The 26,291-nt window shown below is 44.1% G+C and overlaps 1 protein-coding gene across 1 annotated transcript in view; it reads right to left on the bottom strand.

Moving 5' to 3' along the window:
* The window catches only part of CNBD2 (cyclic nucleotide binding domain containing 2), a 43,083-nt gene extending 19,049 nt beyond the window's left edge, over positions 1-24,034 (bottom strand). The window contains exons 1-8 of the mRNA XM_058562128.1: positions 23,984-24,034; positions 18,362-18,499; positions 15,919-15,972; positions 10,948-11,111; positions 7,889-8,045; positions 7,252-7,403; positions 5,064-5,202; positions 1,339-1,453 (exon numbers count right to left, since the gene is read on the bottom strand). Coding sequence (XP_058418111.1) covers positions 1,339-1,453; positions 5,064-5,202; positions 7,252-7,403; positions 7,889-8,045; positions 10,948-11,111; positions 15,919-15,972; positions 18,362-18,499; positions 23,984-24,034 — 970 coding nt within the window. The remainder of the gene's footprint in view (positions 1-1,338; positions 1,454-5,063; positions 5,203-7,251; positions 7,404-7,888; positions 8,046-10,947; positions 11,112-15,918; positions 15,973-18,361; positions 18,500-23,983) is intronic.
* Between the last annotated feature and the right edge of the window lie 2,257 nt (positions 24,035-26,291).

The raw sequence follows: 26,291 nt of genomic DNA on the forward strand, positions 1-26,291 counted from the left end.
TTCCTCAAAAAATTAAAAATAGAATTACCATATAATCTAGCAATTCTACTTCTGTGTATATGTTCAAAAGAAAACAGGGTCTCAAAGAGATATTTGTACACCCATGTTCAAACCAGCATTATTCACCATAGCTAAAATGTGGAAATAACTCAAGTGTCCATAGGTGGATAAATGGATAAAGAAAATGTGGTATATACAAACAAGGAAATATTATCAGCCTTAAAAAGGAAAGAAATTCTGACATATGCTACAATATAGATGAACCTTGATGACATTATGCTAAGTGAAATAAACCAGACACAAAAAGACAAATACTATATGACTCCGTTTATATGAGGTACTTAGAGTACTTAGAGTACCTCATATAAATACTGTCTGTCATAAAGACAGACAGTAGAATGGTGGTTGCCAGGGGCTGCGGGGAGGGGGAAATGGGGTGTTATTGTTTAATCGATATGGAATTTCAGTTTTACAAGATGAAAAGAGTTACGGAAATGGATGGCTGTGACGGTTGCGCAACATTATGAAGGTATTTAATACCACTGAACTGTATGCTTAAAAATGGTTTAGGTAGCAAATTTTATGCTATGTGTTATTTTGCCACAATAAAAAAATTTGGGCAAAAAATTTGTGGGATGCAGCTTTTTCTCTGGTGGATTGGCAGCGGACAAGAGAGAACAAAGAATTGACCTGAGAAGAGAACTGACACCTACTCAGCACCTACCAGGCCCACTGCATACATGATCTCTTCAGCCTTCCTAGCAAACTGTGTGACAATGACAATGAACATCTACTATCTACTAATGCATCTAGGTAGTGTTCTCAGAGCTTCATATAGTCACTGCTTAATTTCATAACTAGCCTATGAGGTAGGGACCATGATTCACATTTCACAGACTCTGAGGGCGCTGATGTGCAGCGACACAGAATCACTTGCCCAGTATAACACAGCTAGCAAGAGAAGGACCCTGGATTCAGACACAAAGAGTTTGGCTCCCAGGCCTATGCTCTTAACCATGATACAAAGAAACCAGGCCCAGAGGCTTTAAGTAGTCACCAAAGTCACCCAGCTAATCAGTGGGATTCAAACTCAGCTCTGTCTAGCTCCAAGCTCTTTTTCCTGCCCCCTCCCAGAGCTGCAGAGGTGGGCTGGAGCTTAACCTGGCAGGGCCCTGTGGACCAGGTTTCCACACTTGGTAGAAGAAGGGATCAAACCAGACATCCTGCCAGGCCTTTCTAGCTCTAGATTTCTAAGATTCTATGGGCTAGGAACTGGAGACTGGAGGGACCGGGCGCCCCCTGCTGTGCTGCTGGCTGCCAGATGTGGACATCGCTTACTGTTGAGGTGGGTCTCCAGAGGTCTGTCGTCTATCAGCTCCAGATGCTGCCAGATCCACTTGTGGTAGAAAGGCGAGGTCCCGAGGTCTATCAGCCGCAGGACTTCACAGCTGCCCTGGACACGTCCAGGGACACAAACAAAAGGGTTAACCCCTGAGGCTCCAGGCAGGCCAGGCTTTGAAGACAAGCTCTCTGTATTACATCCCACCCCGTCTTGTTTCATTTGCTTAATGCAAGTGGTTTAAGGTCCTTTTTTTTTTTTTTATGAAAAAGTTATCTACTCATAAAAAATTCAAATAGCTAAAGAAGCATGAGAACTAAATACAATGTTGGCACTAGAAAAGGAAATCACCATAGAGGATGCTATCAGGACAAATGATGAAATTTATTATGGACTATAGATTGTATGTTATATCAATGTTCAATTCCCTGGTTTTGATAATTATTTTGTGGTTAATTTCTGATTTTAGAAAGTAATCACTTAAGTATATAGGGTTAAGTTAATATGATAAATGATGTTGAACTCTCAAATGATTCAGGCAGGAAAGAATATATATATGTGTGTGTATATATATATACACACACACACACAGTATATAGATAATATAGATTAAAGCAAATGTGGCAAAATGTTAACAATTGGTGAATCTGGGTTAAGATTATACAGGAGTTCTTTGTACTGTTCTTGCAACTTTCCTATAAATTGAAAATCATTCCAAAATTAAAAAAATATTCAAATCAAGTAGAAGAACATAGAAAAAGTTAAAGCCATGTTAATCTGAACACCCAGAAATAAGAAGTAGTAACATTTTGGTGAATATTATTTCCAACTTTTCTCTTTAAATATATAAGATGTATATATACAATTTTTCATAAATGAGTCCATTTATATAAAAGAGATTCTAGTAACCATTTTTAAAACTCAATAATATATCAAGGACATTGTTTCATGCCAAGCAATATGGTTCTACATTATTGTTTTTAATGATTGCATATTATTCTATGTATGCCATAATTTACGTAAAATTTAAAATAATAAATATTCAGTTGATCTGAAGCAGTCAGACACAAAGAGCACATATTGTATGATTCCATTTACATGAAGTTCAAGAACAGGCAAAAGTAATCTTGGTGACAGAAGTCAGAAGAGTGGTTACCTTTGCAGGGGATTTGTCTGGGAAAGGGCACAAGCAAGCCCTCTGAGGTGCTAGAAAAGTTCTCTGCCTTGATTTAGGTGATGCTTACACAGGGGTATACATACATAAAAATTCATCAAGCTGTAAAGTTTAGATTTGAGTTCTTTATTGCATACATATGGCTATTTATTGCATATATATGTTATGGTTATCCTTCCTCCTTCCCACTGCCTGAAACTCAGATGTGATGGCTGGAGGTAGAATAGCCATATTGTGACCATTAGGATGCTTTTAAAGCCATAAGCTATGGATGATGAGGGGAAAAGCTAGAAGGGGCCTGGGTTCTTGATGACTTCCTAGAACAGCTGTTCTAGCCCTGGACTACTTAATTCTAGACTCTCTACTGCATGAGAAAAATAAATTACTATTGATTAAGCCACTGCAATTGGGTTTCTGTGACCTGAAGTGGACAGCAACTTTAACTGAACATACATCTTAATGCCTATAGTGGTTACTAAGGCAGTTCACAAATACTTATGTTCTCCCCCCAGGCACATGACAGGATTATACTTTTCTACCTTTTGAATTAGGCATGGCCCTCTTACTTGCTTTGGCCAATTTCCTTAGCAAAGTGACTTGTGATACTCTGGGTGGAAACTTTAAAAGCCAGTGCTTGATTCTCAACATTTCCTTTCCTTGTCCTATTGATCATGGAAGCATGGGTCAAGAGAGAGTCTCCAGTGGCCTGGGTCCCTGAGTGACCATAAGGAGCAAGGCCCTGTGCTGACCTGCTATGATCAAGCAGTGGGACGAAGGAATAAATCTTTGTTAGTTAATCCACTGAGATCTGAGGATTGTTTATAACTGCAGTATAATCTAATTTATCCTAATATAATACCCATGTTTGATTATTTCCTTGTGATTAATTCCTAAAGGTATGTATGTTTTAAATTTTGAGACACGTTGCCAAACTGCCCTCCAGAAACGTTAGATCAGTTTACACTCTCTCCAACAGCGCATAACAGAGCCTGTTGTGATACATCTTTGTATCACATTGACAACTGGGTTTTCACAATCCTTTTAATCTTTCCTAATCTGATAGGCAAGAAAGATACGTCATTTTTCTTATTTCATCTTTATAAAATCTTACCCTTTTTTAGTAGGAACTCTAAGAGACACATTATAAGGGTTAAGGTTCAAGGCAGATTACTGTTGAAGAGGAAGGAGAAGAAGGGATCAAACATTTAATAAGCCCTTATTATATGCCAGGAATTGTGCTTGGAGCTTTATTCAACATTCACTCAGCAAACATTTATCAACCAGGAACTGCTAGAGAAACACACGCAAAGAGTTTCCTCTTGGAAAGTCTCTCATGGGTCTTTAATCTGTGTCTGTGGAGAAAAAAACTTCACCATCTGTCCCCAAATGATAAACTGTTCAAAATGAGGTGATTATGGGCGTTAACTATGTTTGCGAGGCCGGCAGGAAATCAGTTCAGCTTTCTTTCAGGTCCCAGGGACGCCCAGCCACCCGCTGCTGATTTCGCCCTCTAGTGGCAATATCAGTAAACTACAGGAGTCGGGATGGCCTGGTCTCCTTAGTAGATGAACGTTCAAGGAGCTGGCCAGACAGGAAATAAAAATGAGAACAAGAGAAGTCCTTTTACAGGGTACAGGTGCTCTTCAACACCAGCCAGAGGGGGCCACACCAGAATACAGCCTGATGTTGCCTGTCATAAGAAGCCAGATATCAGAATTTTTATGTACAATCTTCACATTAACCGTTAAATCAGCTTTTATATAAAACACTGTAAGGGACAAACCAAACTTGTCTGCTGGCCAGGAGGCCCCTACCTCCTCTCATTTTGTGACATCTGTATTATTTTTCTCAGAAAGAGGTCCAAGCTCCGCTGCCTTAGAATCACCTGTGACTGTGACGCTCATGCAAATACAGATTTCCAGAGTTAATGAATCAGAACCTCTGGGGTGAGGCAGCAATCTGCCTTTTTAAGAAGCACCTTACGTGTTCTTCATGCTTACCAAAACTTGAAAACTCTTCCCTTAAAGCAGGGGTCCTCCAACTTTAGTGAGCATTAGAATCACCTGGAAGGCTTGTTAAAACACAGATTACTGAACCCCCTCCTCCCCAGGGTTAGGATTAAAGAGCTCTTGGGTGGGCCCAAGAATTTGCATTTTTGATGAGTTCCCTATTTCCAGAAAGTTTTACAACATGGTCATATCACTTTTACAATTTAAAGATTATAATTTCAAAAAGTGATCTGGCATCATTAAGATTCAAGAGCCTAATGCATAATTTAAATATGTATCTGTATGTAAAGAAACATGTATATGAGCTTAAGGAGGGGGTACCTCCTTGGTCCTCTTTCTAATATAACAGCTGTGTATCTTAAAGTTCACAGCAACCTTCTGAGGGGGTCAGGCCTATTTATAGCTAAGATATGGAAGCTCAGAAAAGGAAGTGAATTGCGCATGTTGCAGAACAGGGCTCACACCCCATCTGTCTGGCCACAGGACATTGTATTAGACACACTCTTCTCAGCTTCACCACCCCTGCACCCAGACCTCTTACCTTGCAGACAAACATGATGGAGGATGATTCCACAAAGTCTTTGGAGATCACCTGACCATAGGAGAATTTCTCCACCTTCCCCAGGGCTACAAGCTTCCAGAGCTTCTCATCGGACCACGACTGAAACAGATCCATCTTCCTGAGGGGAAAAGCCTGTTAGAAGTCATCACCCTCCGTCACAGAGGTTACCCAGCTCTTAGCAATTTCTAGAAAGAGATGTTCTCCTGCTCTTGCAAATGCCTAAGGTGGAAGATTTCACACACCCTGCAATCATCTAGCCTGTAGCCAGTCTCCAATCACATGAGCACCTTTGCTCCCTCCGCCCTCTTCTCAAGGCCCTCCCCTCCAGCTGCTCCCCTCTGCTGCTCCTCAAATACACCTGGGGTAATCAGCCACTGTGCTTCTCTCACTTCTGCTCCTCCCTTTAGGAGCTTCTCTCTGACTCCATCCCTCCCAACCTTGTGGCTTACTAAACTGTTCCCACTCCAAGGAACATCCTGAGAGTTCCTCACTTCAGCTCGCCCGCTATTCTGTCCCCCAGCCCAGCAGTCCTGGCGCTACCTTTGGTCTGGGCGGCTCGTTCCAACCCGTCTCCCTCCAGCCTATTGGCTTCAAATACACAGCCCTGGGCCTGGGGAATGGAGGAAGTCTGGACTCTCCTCTTTTCTCCTGGTTCTCTCCTGTGGTTGAAGGGCCACCCCTTCCCCTGACCTCACACACCACCACCACGTACATGGGCTTGCCTTCCCTCATATGCAGCCCGACAGGGCTGCTACCAATCGTCTTAGATTTTCTCAGCTCCAGCAGATTTTGAGCTCAGAACTTGGGTGACCCAGGCCTCAAGAGGGGCACTGTTCTCCTTCACCAAAGGAGAACGGGGTCAGGGCCACGTGCAGAGGAGGAGCAGGGTCTGGCAACACAGGAAGGAAAGTGGGGCCACCACAGAATGGTTACCTACTATGTGCCAAGCACTGGGCCACACACTTCCATGATCATCTCATTTGATCCTTAGGGTGACCTTGGGAGACAGCAATTATTATCCCCATTTTACAGAGCAGGAGACCAAAGCTCAAAAAAGTGAAGTGACCTATCTAGGGTCACATGGCTGAAAAGGACTGAGATTGGAACCCAGCTCTATTTTTCCACTGTATGAAAAAATGAGCTCCTCTTCCCTTCGGGACTAAGCTCCTCCCTTTTCAGGATCCAGCCCCCACGTGAAGCTCTCTCTCAACTTTAGTCCACGTGGACCAAGCCCCTCTCCCCATCACACTTCTCTATAACCCTGCAATCCTACAACCTTTATTTTAAGAGCCAGTGCAGATACTTCATTTGATTTTCACTCTTTTCCTAAAGGCAAGTAACTAAAGATAACTAGATGAGATTTAGTCTCTATACCCTTATGTGGCCTTTTATGTAAGTGCTCAAACACCTTTTGTGATATATCCATGAGCTCTGCTTTTTGGTTTGTTACATATGGTCCCCATAGTTAAGGTGCTTGCTTTCTGAGCCCCGCGTGGCTGCGATTATTTATATCCTGTTGTCCATTTATTCGTTATTTGCTGAGTACCTGCATGTTGCCGGCACTGTGACAACACGGGGATTACAATGGTGAAAAAGGCAGATCTGGCCTTGCCACCACACTGCTTACTGTCTGATGGGGCAAATAAACTGTAGAGAAAGTATTACGTAATTACAGTTTGGATGGGGCTTCAAGGAAACACAGGGTGCGAGAGAAGCATTGGGGGGCACCCTCTCTATCCTGGGGTGAAGGCAGGTGGGGTTGGTTAGTGAGGTGGGGCAGCGAAGCCCAGGGATTTCTGAATCAGACATTCTGGGCACATCCCCATCTTGGCTTTATTATCCCGAGCCTTGGTTCCCTCCCCTGTAAACTGGGGAGAATAAGAGGAACATCCTCACAGGCCTGAATGTGAGGTGAGATAAGGCAGGTGGAACAAAGGGCTTGGCACCCTGCCTGCCCAGCAGGTGCTCAATATGTGTTAGCTGTTCTTAGTATTACTATCCCACAAGGAAGGATATTTGAGCTGAGACCTGAAGGTATAGGAGTGTGTTAGACAGAGAAGTTTGGTGGGAGGTGGGTACAGAAGACCATTTCAGGCAGAGAGAACAGGACAAAGTCAGGCATCTAATAAGCTCACAGGGGGAAGATGCTGGCTGATGATGGAGTTACCTAAAAAACTCAAACCGATACTGAGCATCCTTTTGCACTTCTCTGTCCAGTTTATAAGCAAAGAAATCCTCTTTGTCGACAACCAAGAACTCTGTTTCTTCCATGCAGACCACAGTGGCCCTCCTGACTGAAGAACTCAGAAGACTCATTTCCTGTTGGGCAAAGGCAAGTGTGAGGCCACCACTGGCTTTCTGCTCACGCCGTGCACACCTCTTTCCTGCTTCCATACCCCGCTGCAAATCTCTCCTCCCCAGACTGCCCACCCTGTGCGCCTGCTCATTCCTCTCTTTGTGGGCCCACTCCCCTCCTCTTAATGTGCCGCCTGTGGAAAAAGAGGCAACAGGCTTGAACAGGCCAGAGAGAGGAAGCTGGAGAGGACTCGCTGAGGAGTTACTGCATCTCTGAGGGGTTATATAGGGAACATACCCCTTAAACATCACAGACAAAGCGGTCGGCCTTGGACGTCACTTGGTCCAACTGAATGGGCGTTTGACAGGTAAGGGCGCTTGGCCCCACGACAGGGCACTGACTTGCACACAGTGTAAGGCAGGACTGGGCCTGGCTGAGAGGTTTGAGCAGGAGTCCTATGACATCCTTAACCCCACCCTAGGAAGGCGGATGCTTCTCCAGTGCTCACCCCAAAACAGCTGCCCTTGTGCAGCAACGTTGGGTGGGGGTCCAGGAAGGCACTGCTGCCATCCTCGTCCTCGGTCATTGCGACCGTGCCCAGGTAGACGAAATAAAAGCTGTTGCTCCTCTGCCCCTTCTTGATAATCACACGCCTGCGACCAAACCTGGAAAAAGACCACGGCCAGTTGATCAGTTGCATCACGGAGCCTGTCCATGCTGGCAGGAGATCTGGGCTGGTTGTGCTCTTAGCTCTGGAGTCTGAAAGCACAGACTGGGACTAGAAGGGACCACAGAACAGCCCAGCCACAGCCCCATCAAGCTTGACCTCCTCACTAAGGCTTATCTAGTTGCCCGCTTCCATTAGACTGAAGCTTCCTGAGAGCGGAGCCTTTGTCGGTCTGCTCAGGCACAGAGTAAATGCATGATGAACAGTCATTGAATAAATGAATGAACAAATGCTGAAAGCAATGGATGCGTAGCTAAATGATTAAGAGCGCTGGCTTTAGAGTCAGAGCAGGATCCAAATCCTGGTTCTACCCCTAGGTGTGTGACACTGGGCAACTCATATCGCCTCTCTGAGCCTGCTCTAGAAGGCAGACATATTCAGCCAGGAAATGCGACTTTGGAGACAAGAGAACACGGCCAGTGATCACTCAAGTGTAGACACCTAGAGCTGGAGCCGGGAGGACCCTCAGAGACCATCTAGCTCATCCTGCATTTTTGGGATGAGGAAAGTGGGGTCTGGGGAGCCCAAGGCTTGCTGAAGGTCACACAATGAGTCACACTTGAGTCAGCACCAGAGCCAGAATCTCCTATAACAGATATCTGTTGCTTTTGCTGCCAAGCACCTGGTTACCTTTTTCCACCAACTGCACCCTGATTTTACTTGGGGGGAAGCACCTTTTTTTGACTCTCAGACAATCAGAGCATCACTGACCCATTGATGATGCAAGCAAAGCCAATCTGGTTCAGAAAGAATGAATCCCAAGGCTGTGACTTGGACTGGGAAGAGAGACTCTCTTTCCCAATGGACTGAAACTGGAAAGATGGAAGTTGGAGCTGCGGCTGCAGCAGCCATCTCGCCACCAGGAGAGGAGAGTCTGGCTGAGAAGGTGGCTTATGCAAATGAAGTGCCAAGAGATGGAGACAGACAGATGCTGGGTCCTGGTGACACTGAGCCCCTGAATCCAGCTGAGCCTGAAGCTGGAGAACCACCCCCGAACTTTTCAGATACGTAAGCCAACAATGAGTGCATTCCCTTGGGCTGGGGTTTCTGTCACTTGCGACTGGAAGCATCCTTTCTCATCTGTTAATTCCCAGTCCCGGAAATAATCAACAACTGGCAGATGGCTTTAACAACCACCACTCCTTGATCTTCACAAAAACCTATAAAATCCATATTATTATCCTGTCTTCACTGATGAGGATACTGAGGCTCAGAAAGATTAAGTGGCTTGCCTGAGGTCACGCTGCAGCAGATGCAGCATTAAATTCCAGAGCTTCTACCTCCATGATTCTTTTTCTTTCTGTGACACCATCCTGCCTGCCTTAGAGTCTTGGAGACGGTAGGGACTCACTCTTCTTCACTGGGCTAGAACAAAGCAGATGCTTCCCTCTGCCTGGAATGTCCTTGTCTACACCTCCACCAGTCAAGTCTACCTGTTCAAATGCCACCCCTTCCGTGAAATTCCTTGGCCAAGCCAGCTGGAGGATTACTTCCTGCCCTTGGCTTATAACAGATCCCGCCCAGGTCACGATGGGCCTTAATCTGTAGCTAGTTGTGATTATGTCCTAGACTGCTACCTCCGAGAAGTAAGATATCAGGGCACAAACCTAGAGGGGCCGGCCCGGTGGCACAAGCAGTTAAGTGCGTGCGCTCTGCTGTGGCGGCCCGGGGTTCGCCAGTTCGGATCCTGGGCATGCACCAACGCACCGCTTGGCAAGCCATGCTGTGGCAGCGTCCCATATAAAGTGCAGGAAGATGGGCATGGATGTTAGCCCAGGCCAGTCTTCCTCAGCAAAAAGAGGAAGATTGGCAGATGTTAGCTCAGGGCTGATCTTCCTCATACACACACACACAAAAAAAGTAAAAACAAACAAACAAAAAACAAACCTAGAGTGACCTTACATCCTAGATTTTCAAGACAGGCCTTACCTCAAATATTCTGCTAGGCTGTCCCCTTAAGCCATCGAAATGTCATGGAAATAGCAATATTTCCACACACACCTCTTAGACTTCTCTAGTACAAGGGACTTACATGGCACTTTTTGTCCCACGGACCCTTGGACAATCTGGTGAAGCCTTCACAGAATAATGTTTTAAATGTATAAAATAAAATATAGCAGAATTACAGTTAATAAATGTTGTTTAAAACCCAAATTTGTGATATAGCAATACATGTGCATCTTTATTAAGGCACTGAATAATAAGAGCTAGCAGTGGATCTAATAACTACCATAATTTTGAAGATGTGATGAATATAAATGAGTTTTTGAGAAATTGGCAACAATATCAATATGTGAACAAATCTGTGATTTCTTTCAGTGAAAAAGTCACAGGAATGGCTAATACTATAATGGTTTGTTACCTATATCCATGACTGAAGGAAATGATAAATTTCAATTAGAGGTTAATAAAATACAGATATAATTTTTCCCTCATCCAACTTCACAGACCCTTGCCCTAGTTCCTATCTGGATGTGGGGCTTGGATTTGAGCCTCAGCTCTGCTGCCTATTATCTGGGTGACATAGGATGAGTCATTTTTCCCCTCTGAGCCTCAGTTTCCTCATCTGAAAAATGAGGGAATTGGACCAGATCCTTTCCGAGGGTCCTACCAGATCCTCTCCAGATTCAATGGCTCCTTAATTCTGAGTGGACTCTCAAAAAATGAATGAGATAAACTGTGCTGCAACCATAGCAGTAAGCACTAAGGTGAACTGACAGACGGCTTTTCACAGCGACACCCCACAGAGGGACCAGCAGACCTGCTGTGGCCTTCTCAGCCAGGCTCTTCCTGCCCAACCCAGGCCCAGCCCAGGGGCCAGGGGTGTGGCCCTCGCTGACCGTTCAAAGCGCATGACTTTGGCCAGAAGCAGCTGCAGAGTCTCTGAGTAGTTCCGGTAGCTATCCAGAAACTGCAGGAGGTTGCAGAGGGCCTGGATCTCGTGCTCCTCCCTCCAAGAAGGCTTCTTCTGTGCAATCTGAATGGCCCTGGGAGGGAAGTGACCCTGGGGAGAGAGGGCCAGAGTGACACAGAGAACCCAGCAGTTTCCCCCAGGAGCCAACAGGCCCATACTCCTGCTTTTACACTTTCCCACTCCCCATACAACAGTGGCTGACATGTAATGAGTGCTTACTGTGTGCCAGGCATTGGGATCAGCATCTTACATGCACCAGCTCACTGCATCACCACCCAGCCCAAGAAGCGAGGCATCGTTATTATTCCCATTTGACAGGTGAAGACACTCAGGCAGGATTATAACAGATCTGCTACATGCCAAGGCCCACATCCCCAACTACTGATCATCCTGCCTCTGCCATTCATTGACTGCTCCCCAGTCAATATGGGGCTCCCTGGGCTCCAGGGCCCCTCCAGGGGCCCCTCAGCACACACACACTGCAGTGAGGGGAGACCTCCCTTGCCTCAGCCTATATACCTGGCCTGCTACAGGAGACTAAGGAACAAAGAGAACCTAGAGTGACTGTTAGCTAACCCTGGTGAACCAGGACTCGTGGCCCTCTACCCATTCTCCCACCACTCCTACCTGCTGGGGAAATGGCACTGTGAGCTATTAACACCCCCACTGGCTGCCCATCGCATTTAACATAAAATCTTAACTCTGTACTGCCGCCTATAGCCCCACGTGGTCTGACTCCCCACCTCCCTACCCCCTCCAACCTCGCCACCTGCCTCTCCCTTTATTCTCTAGTCTCGAGCCTTCTACCCATCTCCTGCATGTGCCAAGCTCGCTTCTGTCTTGCAGTCTTTGCTTGGGTATTTCCTCTGCCTGGAATGTTCTTCCCCTGGATTTTCACATAGATAGGGCTGCCTCTTCCTCCTCATTCTGTTCTCAGCTCACATGCTGCCACATCCTCAGGGAATCCCTACTGGATCATCAGAGCTAAAATAGCAGTCCCCCTTCCCAGCATTCTGTAAGCTCTGAACCATTTTCTTCAAAGCATTTAATACTTTCTGAAGTGATCTTATTTCTTTTTGTTAAGGTGTATATTATCTGTCATTTCCCCACCCTACACACGCACACACACACATGCACACACACACACACACACACACACACACACACACTCTAGAACTGCACTGTCCAATGTGGCAGCCAAGAGCCACATGTGGCTATTTAAGTTTAAATTAAATTAGATAAAAAATAAGTTCCACAGTCACACTAGCCCCAGTGCTCAATAGCTACATGTGTCTGCTGGCTACGGTATTGGACAACGCAGACTATTGAACATTTCCATGATCACAGAAAGTCTACTGAGCAAAGGTGCTCTAGAACATAAGCCCCAATATAAACACGATAGTGGCCTTGTCTACCTTGTTTGCCACTCTAGAATAAAGCCTCACGTGTAGTGGGCACTCAACAAAATAAATATTTATGGAAAGAAGGCACGAATGCCGGTGGTATTACATAACAGCAATTGTCACAGAAGCAAAATGAAAGTGGGACATGGTGAATAATTCTGGACATCAGAACGACAGATCTGAAGCCTTGTACATTCACTCAGAAAGGCAGTGTAGCTCAAGGATTAAAAGCACACAGGCTCTGGTGCCAGGTGCCTGGGTTTGAACCTTGGCCTGCTACTTCCTAGCTGTGTGTCCTGGGACAAGTCGCCTCTCCCTGAGACTCAGTTTCCAGCAGAAACTGTATCTATAAATAGCAGAGTTAATACGAGTAAAGAACTTACTACGTGCCTGGCACACAGCAAGAGCTATGGAAGTGTTGGTCACTTTTATGGTCTGAATCCAATCTTTCTCCTTTCTAACTCTCTCTTGCTATCAATAACCCATTGGGATTTCTATCACAGGGTCTATTTATGACCAAACACAGATGCCCCTGGCTTCTATGAACCACACTGATTCTTTGGGCCCACATGGGGCCTTAATTCCTTCAGCAAATCTTTCTCACCACCCCTTAGAGACTCCCCTCTCTCGATTCCTACAGAACTGATCCTATTTGTTATTTAACTTCCCAGGTAAGTTTCATAACCTTAACTCCAAATTAGCTCCTTAAGGGCAGGTGGGAATGTTACACAACCTAGTATTCCCCACAACCAGACAGAGATCTAGGCCTACCACAGGAGCTCAAAAAAACATCTGGAATGGCAAAAAGGGAATATAATTCAAACAGGGCCTGGGAGACGTGGCCCCCGCCTGCTTTTCAAACACCACTTCTCAGCGTTCTCACCAGCACTCACTTCAGGCCGGTAACCCCCTCGTTGTGTTCCCCTCGCATCCAGGAAGGATAAAGGAAAAAACAGGGACTGCCCATAATCCCACCAGCCAGAATTAGCCATTAACATCTGGCAGACTTGTTTCTTGTCTTTTTCTTATGTATAAATAAAATTTTTGAAAATAACACAAATAATACATGATTATATTTTCCATTAAAAATCAGAACAATATAGATGATTAAAATCCCCTTGTACCATATCACCCCTAATCCAGATCTGCTCTCCACCACTAGAGTTTATCATTTTTATGCATTATTATATATTTATACATGTGACCGCAGAATATATATAGAATTGTTTTGTCTTTTATTTACATAAATGTCAGACTGCAGACATTGTTCACGCAACTTGCTTTTTTCCACTCAATTTTTTAACTATGTTTTTGAAACATTGTTTCCAATGTCTCGTAATTGCTATAATAGATGAGTCTATGATTCTAAGCCTCCATAATTCTAAGGGTTCTTTTTGAAAAGTTTAGTGTTAGTAGAGTCCCGATATGGACTCTACTGAGGTTTAGTTTAGTTTAGTTTTTTGTGTGTGTGTGTGTGTGTGTGTGTGTGAGAAAGATCAGCCCTGAGCTAACATCCATGCCAATCCTCCTCTTTTTGCTGAGGAAGACCGGCCCTAGGCTAACATCCGTGCCCATCTTCCTCCACTTTATGTGGAAAGCCACCACAGCATGGCCAGACAAGCGGTGTGTCTGTGTGCGCCCGGGATCCGAACCCGGGCCGCCAGCAGCAGAGCGCGTGCACTTAACCGCTACGCCATGGGGCCGGCCCCTGAGGTTTAGTTTTTAGTCACAATCTAAGTATTGTTCTAAGGGCAGGTTATATATGTGTAAATTTGTGTGTGTGTGCACGTGTATCAGCTTGATTGAGATATAATTCACATACATATGATTCACCATTTAAAGTGTACAATTCAATGACTTTCAGTATATTCACAGAGTTGTGCAACCATCACCACAATGGATTGTAGAACCTTTTCATCACCCTAAAAATAAACCTGGTACCCATTAGCAGTCACTCAAAGGGCAGGGGTTTTTTTGTGTTTGTGAGGAAGATTGGCTCTGAGCTAACATCCGTGCCCATCTTCCTCTATTTTGTATATGGGACGCTGCCACACACTGCTTGATGAGAGATGCATCGGTCTGCGCCTGGGATTCGAACCTGCAAACCCCGGGCCGCGAAAGCAGAATGTGCAAACTTAACTGCTACGCCATCGGGCTGGCCCCAAAGGGCAGGTTTTTAAATTGAGTCTCTACTCTTCATCTCTGTGATGAGCCAGAATCAGATACTACTCATTTAAGAGGCTGAGTGGGGCCGACCCCGTGGCTTAGCGGTTAAGTGCGTGCGCTCCGCTGCTGGCGGCCCAGGTTCGGATCCCAGGCGCGCACCGAGGCACCACTTCTCCAGCCATGCTGAGGCCGCATCCCACATACAGCAACTAGCAGGATGTGCAGCTATGACATACAACTATCTACTGGGGCTTTGGGGGGGAAAATAAATAAATAAATAAAATTATTTAAAAAATAAAATAAAATAAGAGGCTGAGAGACCTTGCCTATATGATGGATTTTTCCTTCATGCCCTCTTCTCTCCCTCTACTGCCATGCACAGAATTGTCTTCATCTCTAGAGTTCTGTGGCTCTCAGAGAGGTCCTTAGTTTCTCCCGTCTAAAGGGCAAAACTTGAGTAACCTTCAATGCCCAGTGTCAGATGCTGGCTGGTCAGGAAGGTGAATAAACCCAGAATTTGGATGACTTAACTGTGCTTCATACAAAATAGGGCATGAGAAATTAGATCATGCCCAGGAAAGGCAGGCACCAGAGGCCACACCTTGGCTCCGAGAAGGGAAAGGGGTGAAGCAGGGTCGCACAGGTGGTCCTAGTACTGGTTAGAAAGCTCTGTTCTCCCCCTTTCCCTGAGAGAAAAACCCTGGCTATTCCAGGCCAGGGTCAAGTCAGGCCTACACTGATGAGAACTTCAGATCTTCCCTATAAATAGGTAGGCCCCTTTAAATTTTAATTAATATCCAGGATTTGGTGGGGAGAAATCAGGAAGATAACAATGATTCTCAAAATTCAGAGAACAAGTCACACAGTCCAGATATAAAGGCACTCCCTCCTCAGAATGGCCATCAGATACCCAGGTGGGGGACAGGTATGCCCAGCTTCTCTTGGAGAGTTTGGGGCAGAGCCAGAATTCACACATAGGCCAGGGCTTTTCCCACCACCCTGACTATTTCTCCTCTGTCTAGGGCTCTCACATCCTCTGCTTTGCCTTCCGCTGTTTCCCCACGGGTCCAAGTGCAGGAGATCTCTTCCGCTGGTTCTGCTCAGCTATAAAGCAACAATGGGTTCAGGGGGGCTCACACTCGTGGAATGCCAGGACTGGAAGGGATCACTGAGATCAGCTATTTTATAGATAAGGAAACTAAGTGGCTAGCTCAGGGTGACACACTGGGTTGGTGGAAGAACCTGGACTAAATCCGGCTGTCCTGATGCCCAGTCAGGCCATGATGCAGAAACAAAATTCCCAGCAGCAAGATCAGAGCTATGCATACCGACTCTGCAATGAAGTCCATGGTATCAAATGTGACCCGGCCTTGCTTCTTTTTCTGAAAGAAAAGGAGGTGGGGAGAGGAAGGTGAATCAGCAGGACTGCTTCTAGAATTTTGCATTGAAACCCTTCTGTGTACCTGGACCACTGTGGTAGGCAGGAAGCCATGGGAAACCTCCTACCAGCGGGGCCTCTCATGTCCACCTCTACCCAAAAGCCCCAACTCAGCACGAGACTTGGGCCCAGCATTGTGAACGGAGAGAAAGGTGGGGGCGGGGAGAGAAAGGAGGATAAAGAGAGGAAGGATGAGAGAGAAAAGGAAGAGGGAAAAGAAGCAAACAAATGGGAAAGTATAGAGGAAAAAAAGAACAGAAAAGAGAGATAAAAAGGAAGGAACAAATGAAGCCAACCTTCCTTAAGTGCCTTTAAGGAGCCAGGCATGGCACATCTTCCTTATCTTACTTCATTTCGTCATCAGGAGAAACCAGGTATTATTAAGCCTCATTTAGGACTTGTAGAGGGTAAAGGAACTTGCCCAAGGATCACACAATAAGTAAACAAGTAAATGCTCCTGGTCTAGAGGATGACCAGGAGGTGGAGGTGTAAGAGGTCTTAGAGATGAACTAACCCAACCCTATCTCCTAGCAGATGCAGAGAGGATGTGGGAAGAGTAGAGAAAGGGGCTGAGAGAGAGGGAAAAGATATGTGGGAGGAGGTAAGGGAGAAGACAAGGGACAAACAAGGCCCCAACCACCATCCTGGGCCAAACCAGGACCCACATTCCTGTCTCAGAGCCCACTCAGACCCTTGTCCTCTCCACCATTTATAGTTTGTTTATCTGTGTGGTGCTTCTCAGGGAGACCAATGAAGGAAAGAGGTGGTGTTCAGAAAGATCCAGATTCACATACTCCACTGAAAACCAGTCCATGGTTGTCTCCACCCCAGACCCTCAGCTCTCCGCCCAGCAGCCATATGACCCCCATAGGCTGCCCCTGAGAGGCTTCTGCTTTGCTCAAGGCCACCCTGAATAGGCAATGCTGTTAGGTTTAGCCTCACACTCCCCTGATGACAAGCCTGACTCTGGTCTTCAGCTTCCAACTGCCCAGGCATCAGCCCAAGTCTTCTGGTAACCAGACTCCCGGTTTCCACAGCCCTTCGCTTCACCACTGCATGACACCCTGAGTCAGAATGTCCTTCCTGAGAGCTAACCTCAGTCTATCAGGTTACAATTCTTCTACTCCATCCCTTCCGATCTCATGGCCCAACAATAGGGCAGAATCTGGCTACAGACTTGTTTGGTTTGGCTAACACAGTGTCTTCAAAATATATGAATTTGAATGCCTTTAGATGGGCCACACCCATCCTCTCCAGCTGGACCACAGGCCCCTACTCCCTGCTATATCTTAAACTCAACCACACACACATAGTTATATTACCTGCTGGCCCCTTGGAAACCAATCTAAGACCACCTTCCTTTCCCCCATTACTACCCCCCATAACCCTCTCCTTGGCTACTATCCTTCAGAAACCATTTTGGGAAATTTCTTGGACTGAATTGCTAGATGCAGGGAGGAGGCGGGGGCTGGATCTTGACATAACGGGAAAATGGACAGGGTTGGTCCACGAATCGGCTGGGGAAACTTTGGAGCCCCGGATGGTGAAGATACCTTTGGGGAACCAGAACAAGTCAACAGAATGGTGATCAACTTTTCTGATCCAAAAAGGGGTTTATGATCTACAACCGGGATAAAATATTTGAAACTGGGACCTTCTAGAAAATCTAGAAAGCATGGTCACCAGAGTGAACAGGGCCCTGTGAATGTTCTCTTCTTGTTTAAGTGGGGTAACAGGAAAGAAGGCAGAAAAGATGAATAGTTGGTGGGCCTTCAGAAAGCCCCGACTTCATTGTGACTCCTGTATTTCTTCTGGCTCTTTTGATCACTGTTGGAATGGAGATGGCTTTTCTTCCCCACTCCCGATGTTTCTTTCCACACAGAGGGAGTTGTACGAGTAGAACACTACTAGCGCTTCTCCTTTCACATTGAGAAGGAGTGACTTAAACTCCTTGGTGACTTCGGAAGGTGAAACTGGGCATGACCATCCCCTTCTCCTTCCCTCTGAGCCCACACTCTGCCCTGCCTTTCTCTGCTGTGAGTTTAGAGCAGGAGGCCCTGGGACTGCAGTGGAGGCCTGCCTTGCTCCAGCACTGCCTGTGACGGGGTGTGTAAGGCTGTCTAATTCTGGGGTTCAGTACTAGGTAACCCTCTCGCTTGATGATACAAGTCACCTTCTCCAATGTAAGTCTCATCATTAATAAAACTGACAGTTGGGTCTCTCATCTGCTTTCCCTTTGTCTTCTCTCAGTTGGCTCAGTTGGGCTGGGAAGTGGGGTACTATTTATCGGACCCCCTTAAGCCCTCATAATCCTGCTAAGCCCAGCTGCTTACATCCCAGAAGGAGAAGATAGGGTGCCTTCTGTGAGTAGTCTCGATGATCTGATATTCCCGGAATCCCCTGAGGCCTTGGCGGAATATTTTACACACTCGGATCATCACAACAATATCCATGGTGAGCCGGTACAGCCCCTGTGGAAACAAAACACAAGATCAGCGGAAACCCTCTGTTTTCAGCAGTCAACAGCAGGCTGGATAGCGCTGAACAAGGTGAAATGTAACAGGACTAAATGCAGTGGTGTGCTGGGGCGATGGTTACATTTTAAAGAAGTTTTCAAGCCTGTGGAAATCATGTTGGTTGAAATTGGCCATGGGAGGAGTACTTATACCACAGAAACTGGCAACTACTACAAATAGGGGCATCTCCCTCCCCAGGAGCCAGGTGTTAAAGCATTCACCAGCATCACTCTAGTTAAATGTCAAGTCCTTCACTTCAGTCCAGAAAATAAAGGGTACAAGTAATGGCAGGCAGTGAGGGATGATGCATAGAGCCTGCATTTTGGAATCAGATGGATCTGAGGGAAGAATGAACGGTCAGAGAGATGTAACATTGCTGGCTTTAAATACAGAGGAAGGGGGCCATGAGCCAAGGAATGTGGGTGGTCTCTAAAAGCTAGAAAAGTCAAGGAAATAGATTCTTCCAAAGGAAAGCAGCCCAGCTGACACCTTGATTTTAGTCCAGGGAGAGCCGTGCCAGCCCTTGAGTCTACATAAGATAATAAATCTGTGTTGTTTTAAGCCACTAAATTGTGGTAATATGTTACAGAAGCAATAGAAAACTAATGTAACACCTAATCCAAGATGGGCCATCCTATCTTTTCCCTGGGAATTTGGAATTAGAACTGAGAACAAATCAGCTTCTCCATCCCAAAGTGAATTTGGGAGTAAGGGCAGTCACTCTCTACTTGCCAAGTAAATACAGGGGGTAGGGAAACAGTTCAACACCAAAGAGACAAATCCAGAATGTGAAACAATCTACAAGTCAACTAACTCTGTTTCTTCAAAAAGTTAATTTCATGAGAAAAAAAAAAAAGCAAGTGGTGAGGGCTGTTTTAGATTAAGACTCAAGATACATACAAATAAATGCAAAATATGAACCTTGATTGGATCCTGATTCATAATAACAAGCTGGAAAAGATGTTTCAGGGACAAATAAGGAAATTAAATATGACTGGCTATTTGATGATATCAGAGAATTAGTGTTAATTTTCTTAGCATTATAGTGATATTGTGGTTATGTCCTCATTTTTAAGAAAGAAGTGTCATAAAGTATGCAACTTACTTTCAAATGATTCAGCAAACACATGCCCATGCACGCGCACATGCACAAATACATAAAGGCAATATGGCAAAATGGTGATTGTTAGATCTAAGGGGTGATCCTTATATATATTTCAACTTTCGTGTTTGAAAATATCCATAATTAAAAAAACACAAAAACTAAAAACTTTTGTTTATTAACTTCTGTTTATAAGGACATCATAAACAAAATGAAAAGACCAACTACAGACTGGAAGAATATATTTGCCATGCACATCATCGACAAAGGATTACTATCCAGAATTACAAAAGATCACTATTACAAAGGATTACTATCCAGACTTTTTTTTAATTAAAAAATTTCTACAAACCAAAAGAAAAATACAAATAGGCCAATAGAAAAATGAGCAAAGGATATGAACAGGTATTTCAAAGGGAAAACTCAAATCACCACTAAATAATGAAAAGATCCTGAACATCACTAGAAATAATGGAAATGTACATTAAAGTAACAAGATACCATTTTACACTTATCAGAACAGAGAAATGGGAAACATGGCACAACTATGTTGGAGAGCAATTTGGCAACATTTAAAAAAGTTGAGGATGTGTGTACTTTACAATCAAGGAATTATATGCACTTATATATAGACTGTAGAGAAACTCACACATGTGCACAAGAAGAGAGCATGAGGATGACCGTGGTACATTTTTATCAGCGAAAGCTAAAAACAGCTGAAGTGTCTGCCCATCAGCAGAGGAAATGCATCAACACATTACAAATTGAACATAGCACCAGAACTGTGTGTGTCAATGTGGGTAAACCTCACACATAATTTTGAGTGGAAAAAAGATGAAATACGACGCCATTTTTTAAAATGTGCCACATAACTATAGTTGCTTATGGCTACATACATATGTAATAAAATTTAAAAATATAGATAGGAAGGGTACATAGCAACCTCAGAAAAGTGGTTACCAGTGAGGAGAAAGGGAGTGGGATGATGAGGAGCTTCACTGGTAACTGTAATATTTTCTTTAAAAATTATACATCTAGAAGAAATAGAGAATCTGAATAGATCAATCACAAGTAAAGAGATTGAAACAGTAATCAAAGACCTCCCAAAAAATAAAAGTCCACAACCAGATGGCTTCTCTGGAGAATTCTACCAAACATTCAAAGAAGATTTAGTACCTATCCTTCTCAAACTATTCCAAAAAATTGAATAAGATGGAACACTTCCTAACACATCTTACAAGGCCAACATCACTCTGATCCCAAAAGCAGACAAGGACAACACAAAGAAGGAAAATTACAGGCCAATATCACTGATGAACATAGATGCAAAAATCCTCAACAAAATATTGGCAAACCAAATACAGCAATACATCACAAGGATCATACACCATGATCAAGTGGGATTTATACCAGGGACACAGGGATGGTTCAACATCCACAAATCAATCAGTGTGATACACCACATTAACAAAATGAGGAATAAAAACCACATGATCATCTCAATAGATGCTGAGAAAGCATGTGACAAGATCCAACATCCATTTATGATAAAAACTCAACAAAATGGGTATAGAAGGAGAGTACCTCAACAAAATAAAGGCCATATTGACAAACCCACAGCCAACACAAGCTCAATGGAGAAAACTGAAAGCCATCTCTCTGAGAACAGGAACAATACAAGGGTGCCCATTCTTGCCACTCTTACTCAACATAGTACTGGAGGTTTTGGCCAGAGTAATTAGACAAGAAAAAGAAATAAAAGGTATCCAAATTGGCAAGGAAGAAGTGAAACTCTTGCTGTTTTCAGACAACATGATTTTATAAGAAAACTCTAAAGAATCCATCGGCAAACTATTAGAAACGATCAACAACTACAGCAAAGTTGCAGGGTACAAAATCAACTTACAAAAATTAGCTGCATTTCTATACTCTAATAACAAACTAACAGAAAGAGAACTCAAGAATACAATCCCATTTACAATCACAACAAAAAGAATAAAATATCTAGGAATAAATTTAACCAAGGAGGTGAAAAACCTATACAATGAAAACTATAAGACATTATTGAAAGAAATCGATGATGACATAAAGAAATGGAAAGATATTCCATGCACTTGGATTGAAAGAATCAACATAGTTAAAATGTCCATACCACCTAAAGCAATCTACAGATTCAGTGCAATCCCAATCAGAATCTCAATGACATTCTTCATGGAAATAGAACAAAGAATACTAACATTCATATGGGGCAAGAAAAGACTCTGAACAGCTAAAGTAATCCTGAGAAAAAAGAACAAAGCTGTAGGCATCACAATCCCTGACCTCAAAATACACTACAAAGCTATAGTAATCAAAACAGCACGGTACTGGTACAAAAACAGACATATAGATCAATGGAACAGAATTGAAAGGCCAGAAATAAAACCACACGTCTACGGACAGCTAATCTTAGACAAAGGAGCTAAGAACACAAAATGGAGAAAGGAAAGTGTCTTCAATAAATGGTGGTGGGAAAACTGGACAGCCACACGCAAAAGAATGAAAGTAGACCACTATCTTTTGCTATACACAAATATTAACTCAAAATGGATTAAAGCCTTGAAGGTAAGACATCAAACCATAAAACTCCTAGAAGAAAATATAGGCAGTACACTCTTTGACATTGGTCTTAGAAGAATCTTTTCAAATACCATGTCTACTCAGGGAAGGGAAACCAAAGGAAAAATAAACAAATGAGATTTCATCAGACTAAAGAGCTTCTGCAAGGCAAAGGAAACCATGAAAAAAACAACCCACTAACTGGGAGAAAATATTTGCAAATCACATATCTGACAAGGGGTTAATTTCCAAAATATATAAAGAACTCATACAACTCAACAACAAAAAAAACAAACAACCCAATCAAAAAATGGGCAGAGGATATCAACAGACATTTTTCCAAAGAAGATATACAGATGGCCAACAGGCACATGAAAATATGTTCAACATCACTAATCATCAGGGAAATCCAAATCAAAACTACAATGAGATATCACCTTACACCTATTAGAATGGCTATAATCACCAAGACAAAAAACAACAAATGTTGGAGAGGATGTGGAGAAAAGAGAACCCTCATACGCTGCTGGTGGGAATGCAAACTGGTGCAGCCACTATGAAAACAGCATGGAAATTTCTCAAAAAATTAAAAATAGAAATACCATACGACCCAGCTATCCTACTATTGGGTATTTATCCAGAGAACTTGAAATCAACAATTCAAAGAGACTTATGCACCCCTATGTTCATTGCAGCATTATTCACAATAGCCAAGACATGGAAGCAACTCAAGTGCCCATCGACTAATGAATGAATAAAGAAGATGTGGTATATATATACAATGGAATACTACTCAGTCATAAAAAAAGACAAAATCGTCCCATTTGCAACAACATGGATGGACCTTGAGGGTATTACGTTAAGCAAAATAAGCCAGACAGAGAAAGACAAACACTGTATGATTTCACTCATATGTGGAAGATAAACTAACACTGGGACAAAGAGAACAGATTAGTGGTTACCAGAGGGGAAGGGGGTGGGGGGTGGACATAAGGGGTAAAGGAGCACATATATATGGTGACTTACAAATAATAATGTACAACTGAAATTTCACAATGTTATAAACTATTATGACCTCAATTTAAAAAAAGAGCAAAATAAAACATCTATCCAGCCAAAAAAAAATTATATATCTAAAGGAAACATGGGTAAAGGCTTTATTAATAAAATTAATGTTTGTCAAATACAATTTGCCATTGTCAGGCACTATTTAAGCCCTTTATACAAACTGACTCATTTAATCCTCAACAATAAACCTGTGCAGTAGATACTAATATTATCGTCACTCTTTGCAGAGAAAACAGGCACAGCAAATCAAGTAACTTGCCTAATACTAATATAAGTCACATGACTAATAGGTGATAGGGGTTTGAACCCAGGTAGTCTGGCTCCAAAGTCCCTAAGTTTAACCTATTACTAGACCCTGCTGCTTGGCCTTATTCTCTCTGGATCTCCTAATAGCAGGAAGGGCAGGTACAGAGCAGGACTCAGGGGCTCAGAGTGTAGCCTGTGACTTGCCCAGTGTCGAGGGGGTAGTGGGCTACAGGGCAGGGGTCAGAAATCAGTCTTTCTGAAGCCTAATCTGAAACTCTATCCTTTGTGCCCATGCTGTGACTCCAAAAGCTACAGGGTGGCCACCCTCATCCAAGGCCCCCGCCTACACCTGCCTCTCCCTTGCTCAAATCATCTGTCTGTTCAGTCTTCCACTCTTCCCTCCCAGGGCCATTGACACTCCTCACCAGTTCCTTCTTCAGGACCTGCCACGAATGAGACACCAGATATCTCCTCATGGTGCCTGAGTTAGCAAATGGCACAACTAGCCCCTTTGCCTTTCAAGGGTAGGACCACAAATCTTTCCCCAAGAATACAGTTATACTAGAAACAAATAGCTTCCCTTAGTGGCAAGGTAAGAGCTCCTCTCCACTTCTTTACCCTACCAACAGCAGCTGGAAGCCTTGTCCCGAGAAAAATCTCATCCTCAGAATCTCCTTATGTCACAGTGGAGGATTCTGGAAGGAAGAGAGGGCAGTGGAAAGGAACTGGAATCTGGGAATCTAACATTTATGGAGTACTCACTCATAGGCACTATCTTAGTTAATCCTCACAACTACCACAAAGTGAGGGACCTCACACCCACTCCATATATGAGGCGACTGAGGCTCAAAGTGGCTAAATGACCACCAGAGTCATGGAGCCACCTTTAAGAAAGTAGGAGGCATCTGGGCTGGGGGCAAGGGCATCCAACACTCAGCCTGGGGACCACTCTGAGGCTTAGAACTTGGAGACCCTGGAGCATAGGTGCATGGTCCTGTCCTATAAATCTTAAATCAGTAAATCAGGAACATTCAGCAAACCGGAAGTCCTCAACCAAATGGGGTGCCAAGTGTTGAAAGGAACTTGGTGACTGGAACTCAATGACTCTGGGGTCCTTCAAAAGCAGAGAAGAATACAGAGTCTAAAGTACTTTTTTCTACTAAAGATGGCAGTTGATAATCCCAATTTGCTCTTGTACAAGAATCCTCAGTGAAAAACTATGACTTCAAGCATTGTCTGATTTGCCATTCCTATCCAGCTAGGCCTATCTGCCAACCCTCCCCCAAGTGACAGCCAAATGGAAGGTGCTGAAAATAGTGAAGACAGCTGGACAGCTGGGAAGAAAGACCCAGGCTCTGAATTACTAAATTCAAAGGCCGTCTCTCCTGGGGTGAGACACTAACCACTTACAGAGGTGAGCAGAGATAGAACTGTTTTTTTTCTCCCCTTACCAGGAGAAAAGATGCAAAGAACTCAGGGAGACACAGAGGAAGAGAAAATTTCAGAAAAAGAGAGAGAGAAGCACTGTGGAGTTTTTGCCTCCCCTACCACAGACCCGGTGTTGAAGGAAATACAAGGAGATCCCCTACAGAAGTTTAGGGGGGTTCTGAGAGAAACTCCTAGGCATGAGGAAGGCAAGAGAGATGGTGGGAAATGGCTGTGGACGGGGGGTGTCCCATCAGTCCTCTGAGTTGCCTGAGGATCCAGGTGACATGGAGAGGACCCAGACTAATGAGAGGAAGCACAGGATCCCAAGAAGTAGGACCAAGAACCTGATGAGACACCAAAGGTAGATACTCCCAACCTCACCTCTTGCCAGCTTCAGTTGTATAATTTCCCTGCGAACTAGATCAGTGTTGGGGAGGAAGAGGCAAGATGTTTGTAGAGCTCTGAACTGGCCTAAGATGAGTCAATAAGCCTGAAATTACATCCCCTCAAAATTACTGGATTGGATTTCAATCTACCTGAATACATCTAAATTAAGTTGTCTGCTAGAAGGCAGGCTAGGGACTCAGAGTCAGACATTAACATCAGTTCTATAAATTAAGAAAATGCTACTTCTGTCCCAGTTCCTAATCTTATAAGTGAACTGTTACAGAGTAGAACATCAGAAAGAGCACTGGTCCTATTCCTATGTGATTCTGGGTAAATCACTTAACCACGTTGGGCCTCATTTTCCTACTTATAAAATGGAGTTAGAGTCAATTTCACAAATAATTTCTTTTCAAGGTAAGATCCTTATTGTTTTGCTAACTATGAAAGTTATGCAACAAATGTTTATAGAGCTCCAACTACGTACAAAGCATGAAAAGGTGAATAAGACGCGGTCTCTGCTTACGAGGAGTTCACAATATGGTGGGGAGGGAGAACGCTTCTGCAGCCATAAGAGAAAATCTCAGTATAATAAAGCTATCAAGATACATGGAGAAAGCGCAGGGCCTGTTCAGGGAGCATGAGATGTGGCTGGCAGGTGAGATGCCCAGGAGGCATGGCAGGAAGTGAAGTTGAGCTGGCCGAGGCCACAAAGCAGCCACCCATGCACCAAACTGAGCTTGCAGATGGCTTTACTTGACCTGCATGGTGTTTTGGTTAGAATATCATCAAAACTTAACTTACTTATCTTTGTTGGGGGATGGGCCCTCCAATTCACCGAAGTCCTCGCTTCACACAGCTATTACTTGCCAGGCATGATACCTATTGGCAATCCCCAGTATAGGATCTATCTGACCTCCT

The sequence above is a fragment of the Diceros bicornis genome, chromosome 19 (assembly GCF_020826845.1).
Source record: "Diceros bicornis minor isolate mBicDic1 chromosome 19, mDicBic1.mat.cur, whole genome shotgun sequence".
Taxonomy (NCBI): Eukaryota; Metazoa; Chordata; class Mammalia; order Perissodactyla; family Rhinocerotidae; genus Diceros; species Diceros bicornis.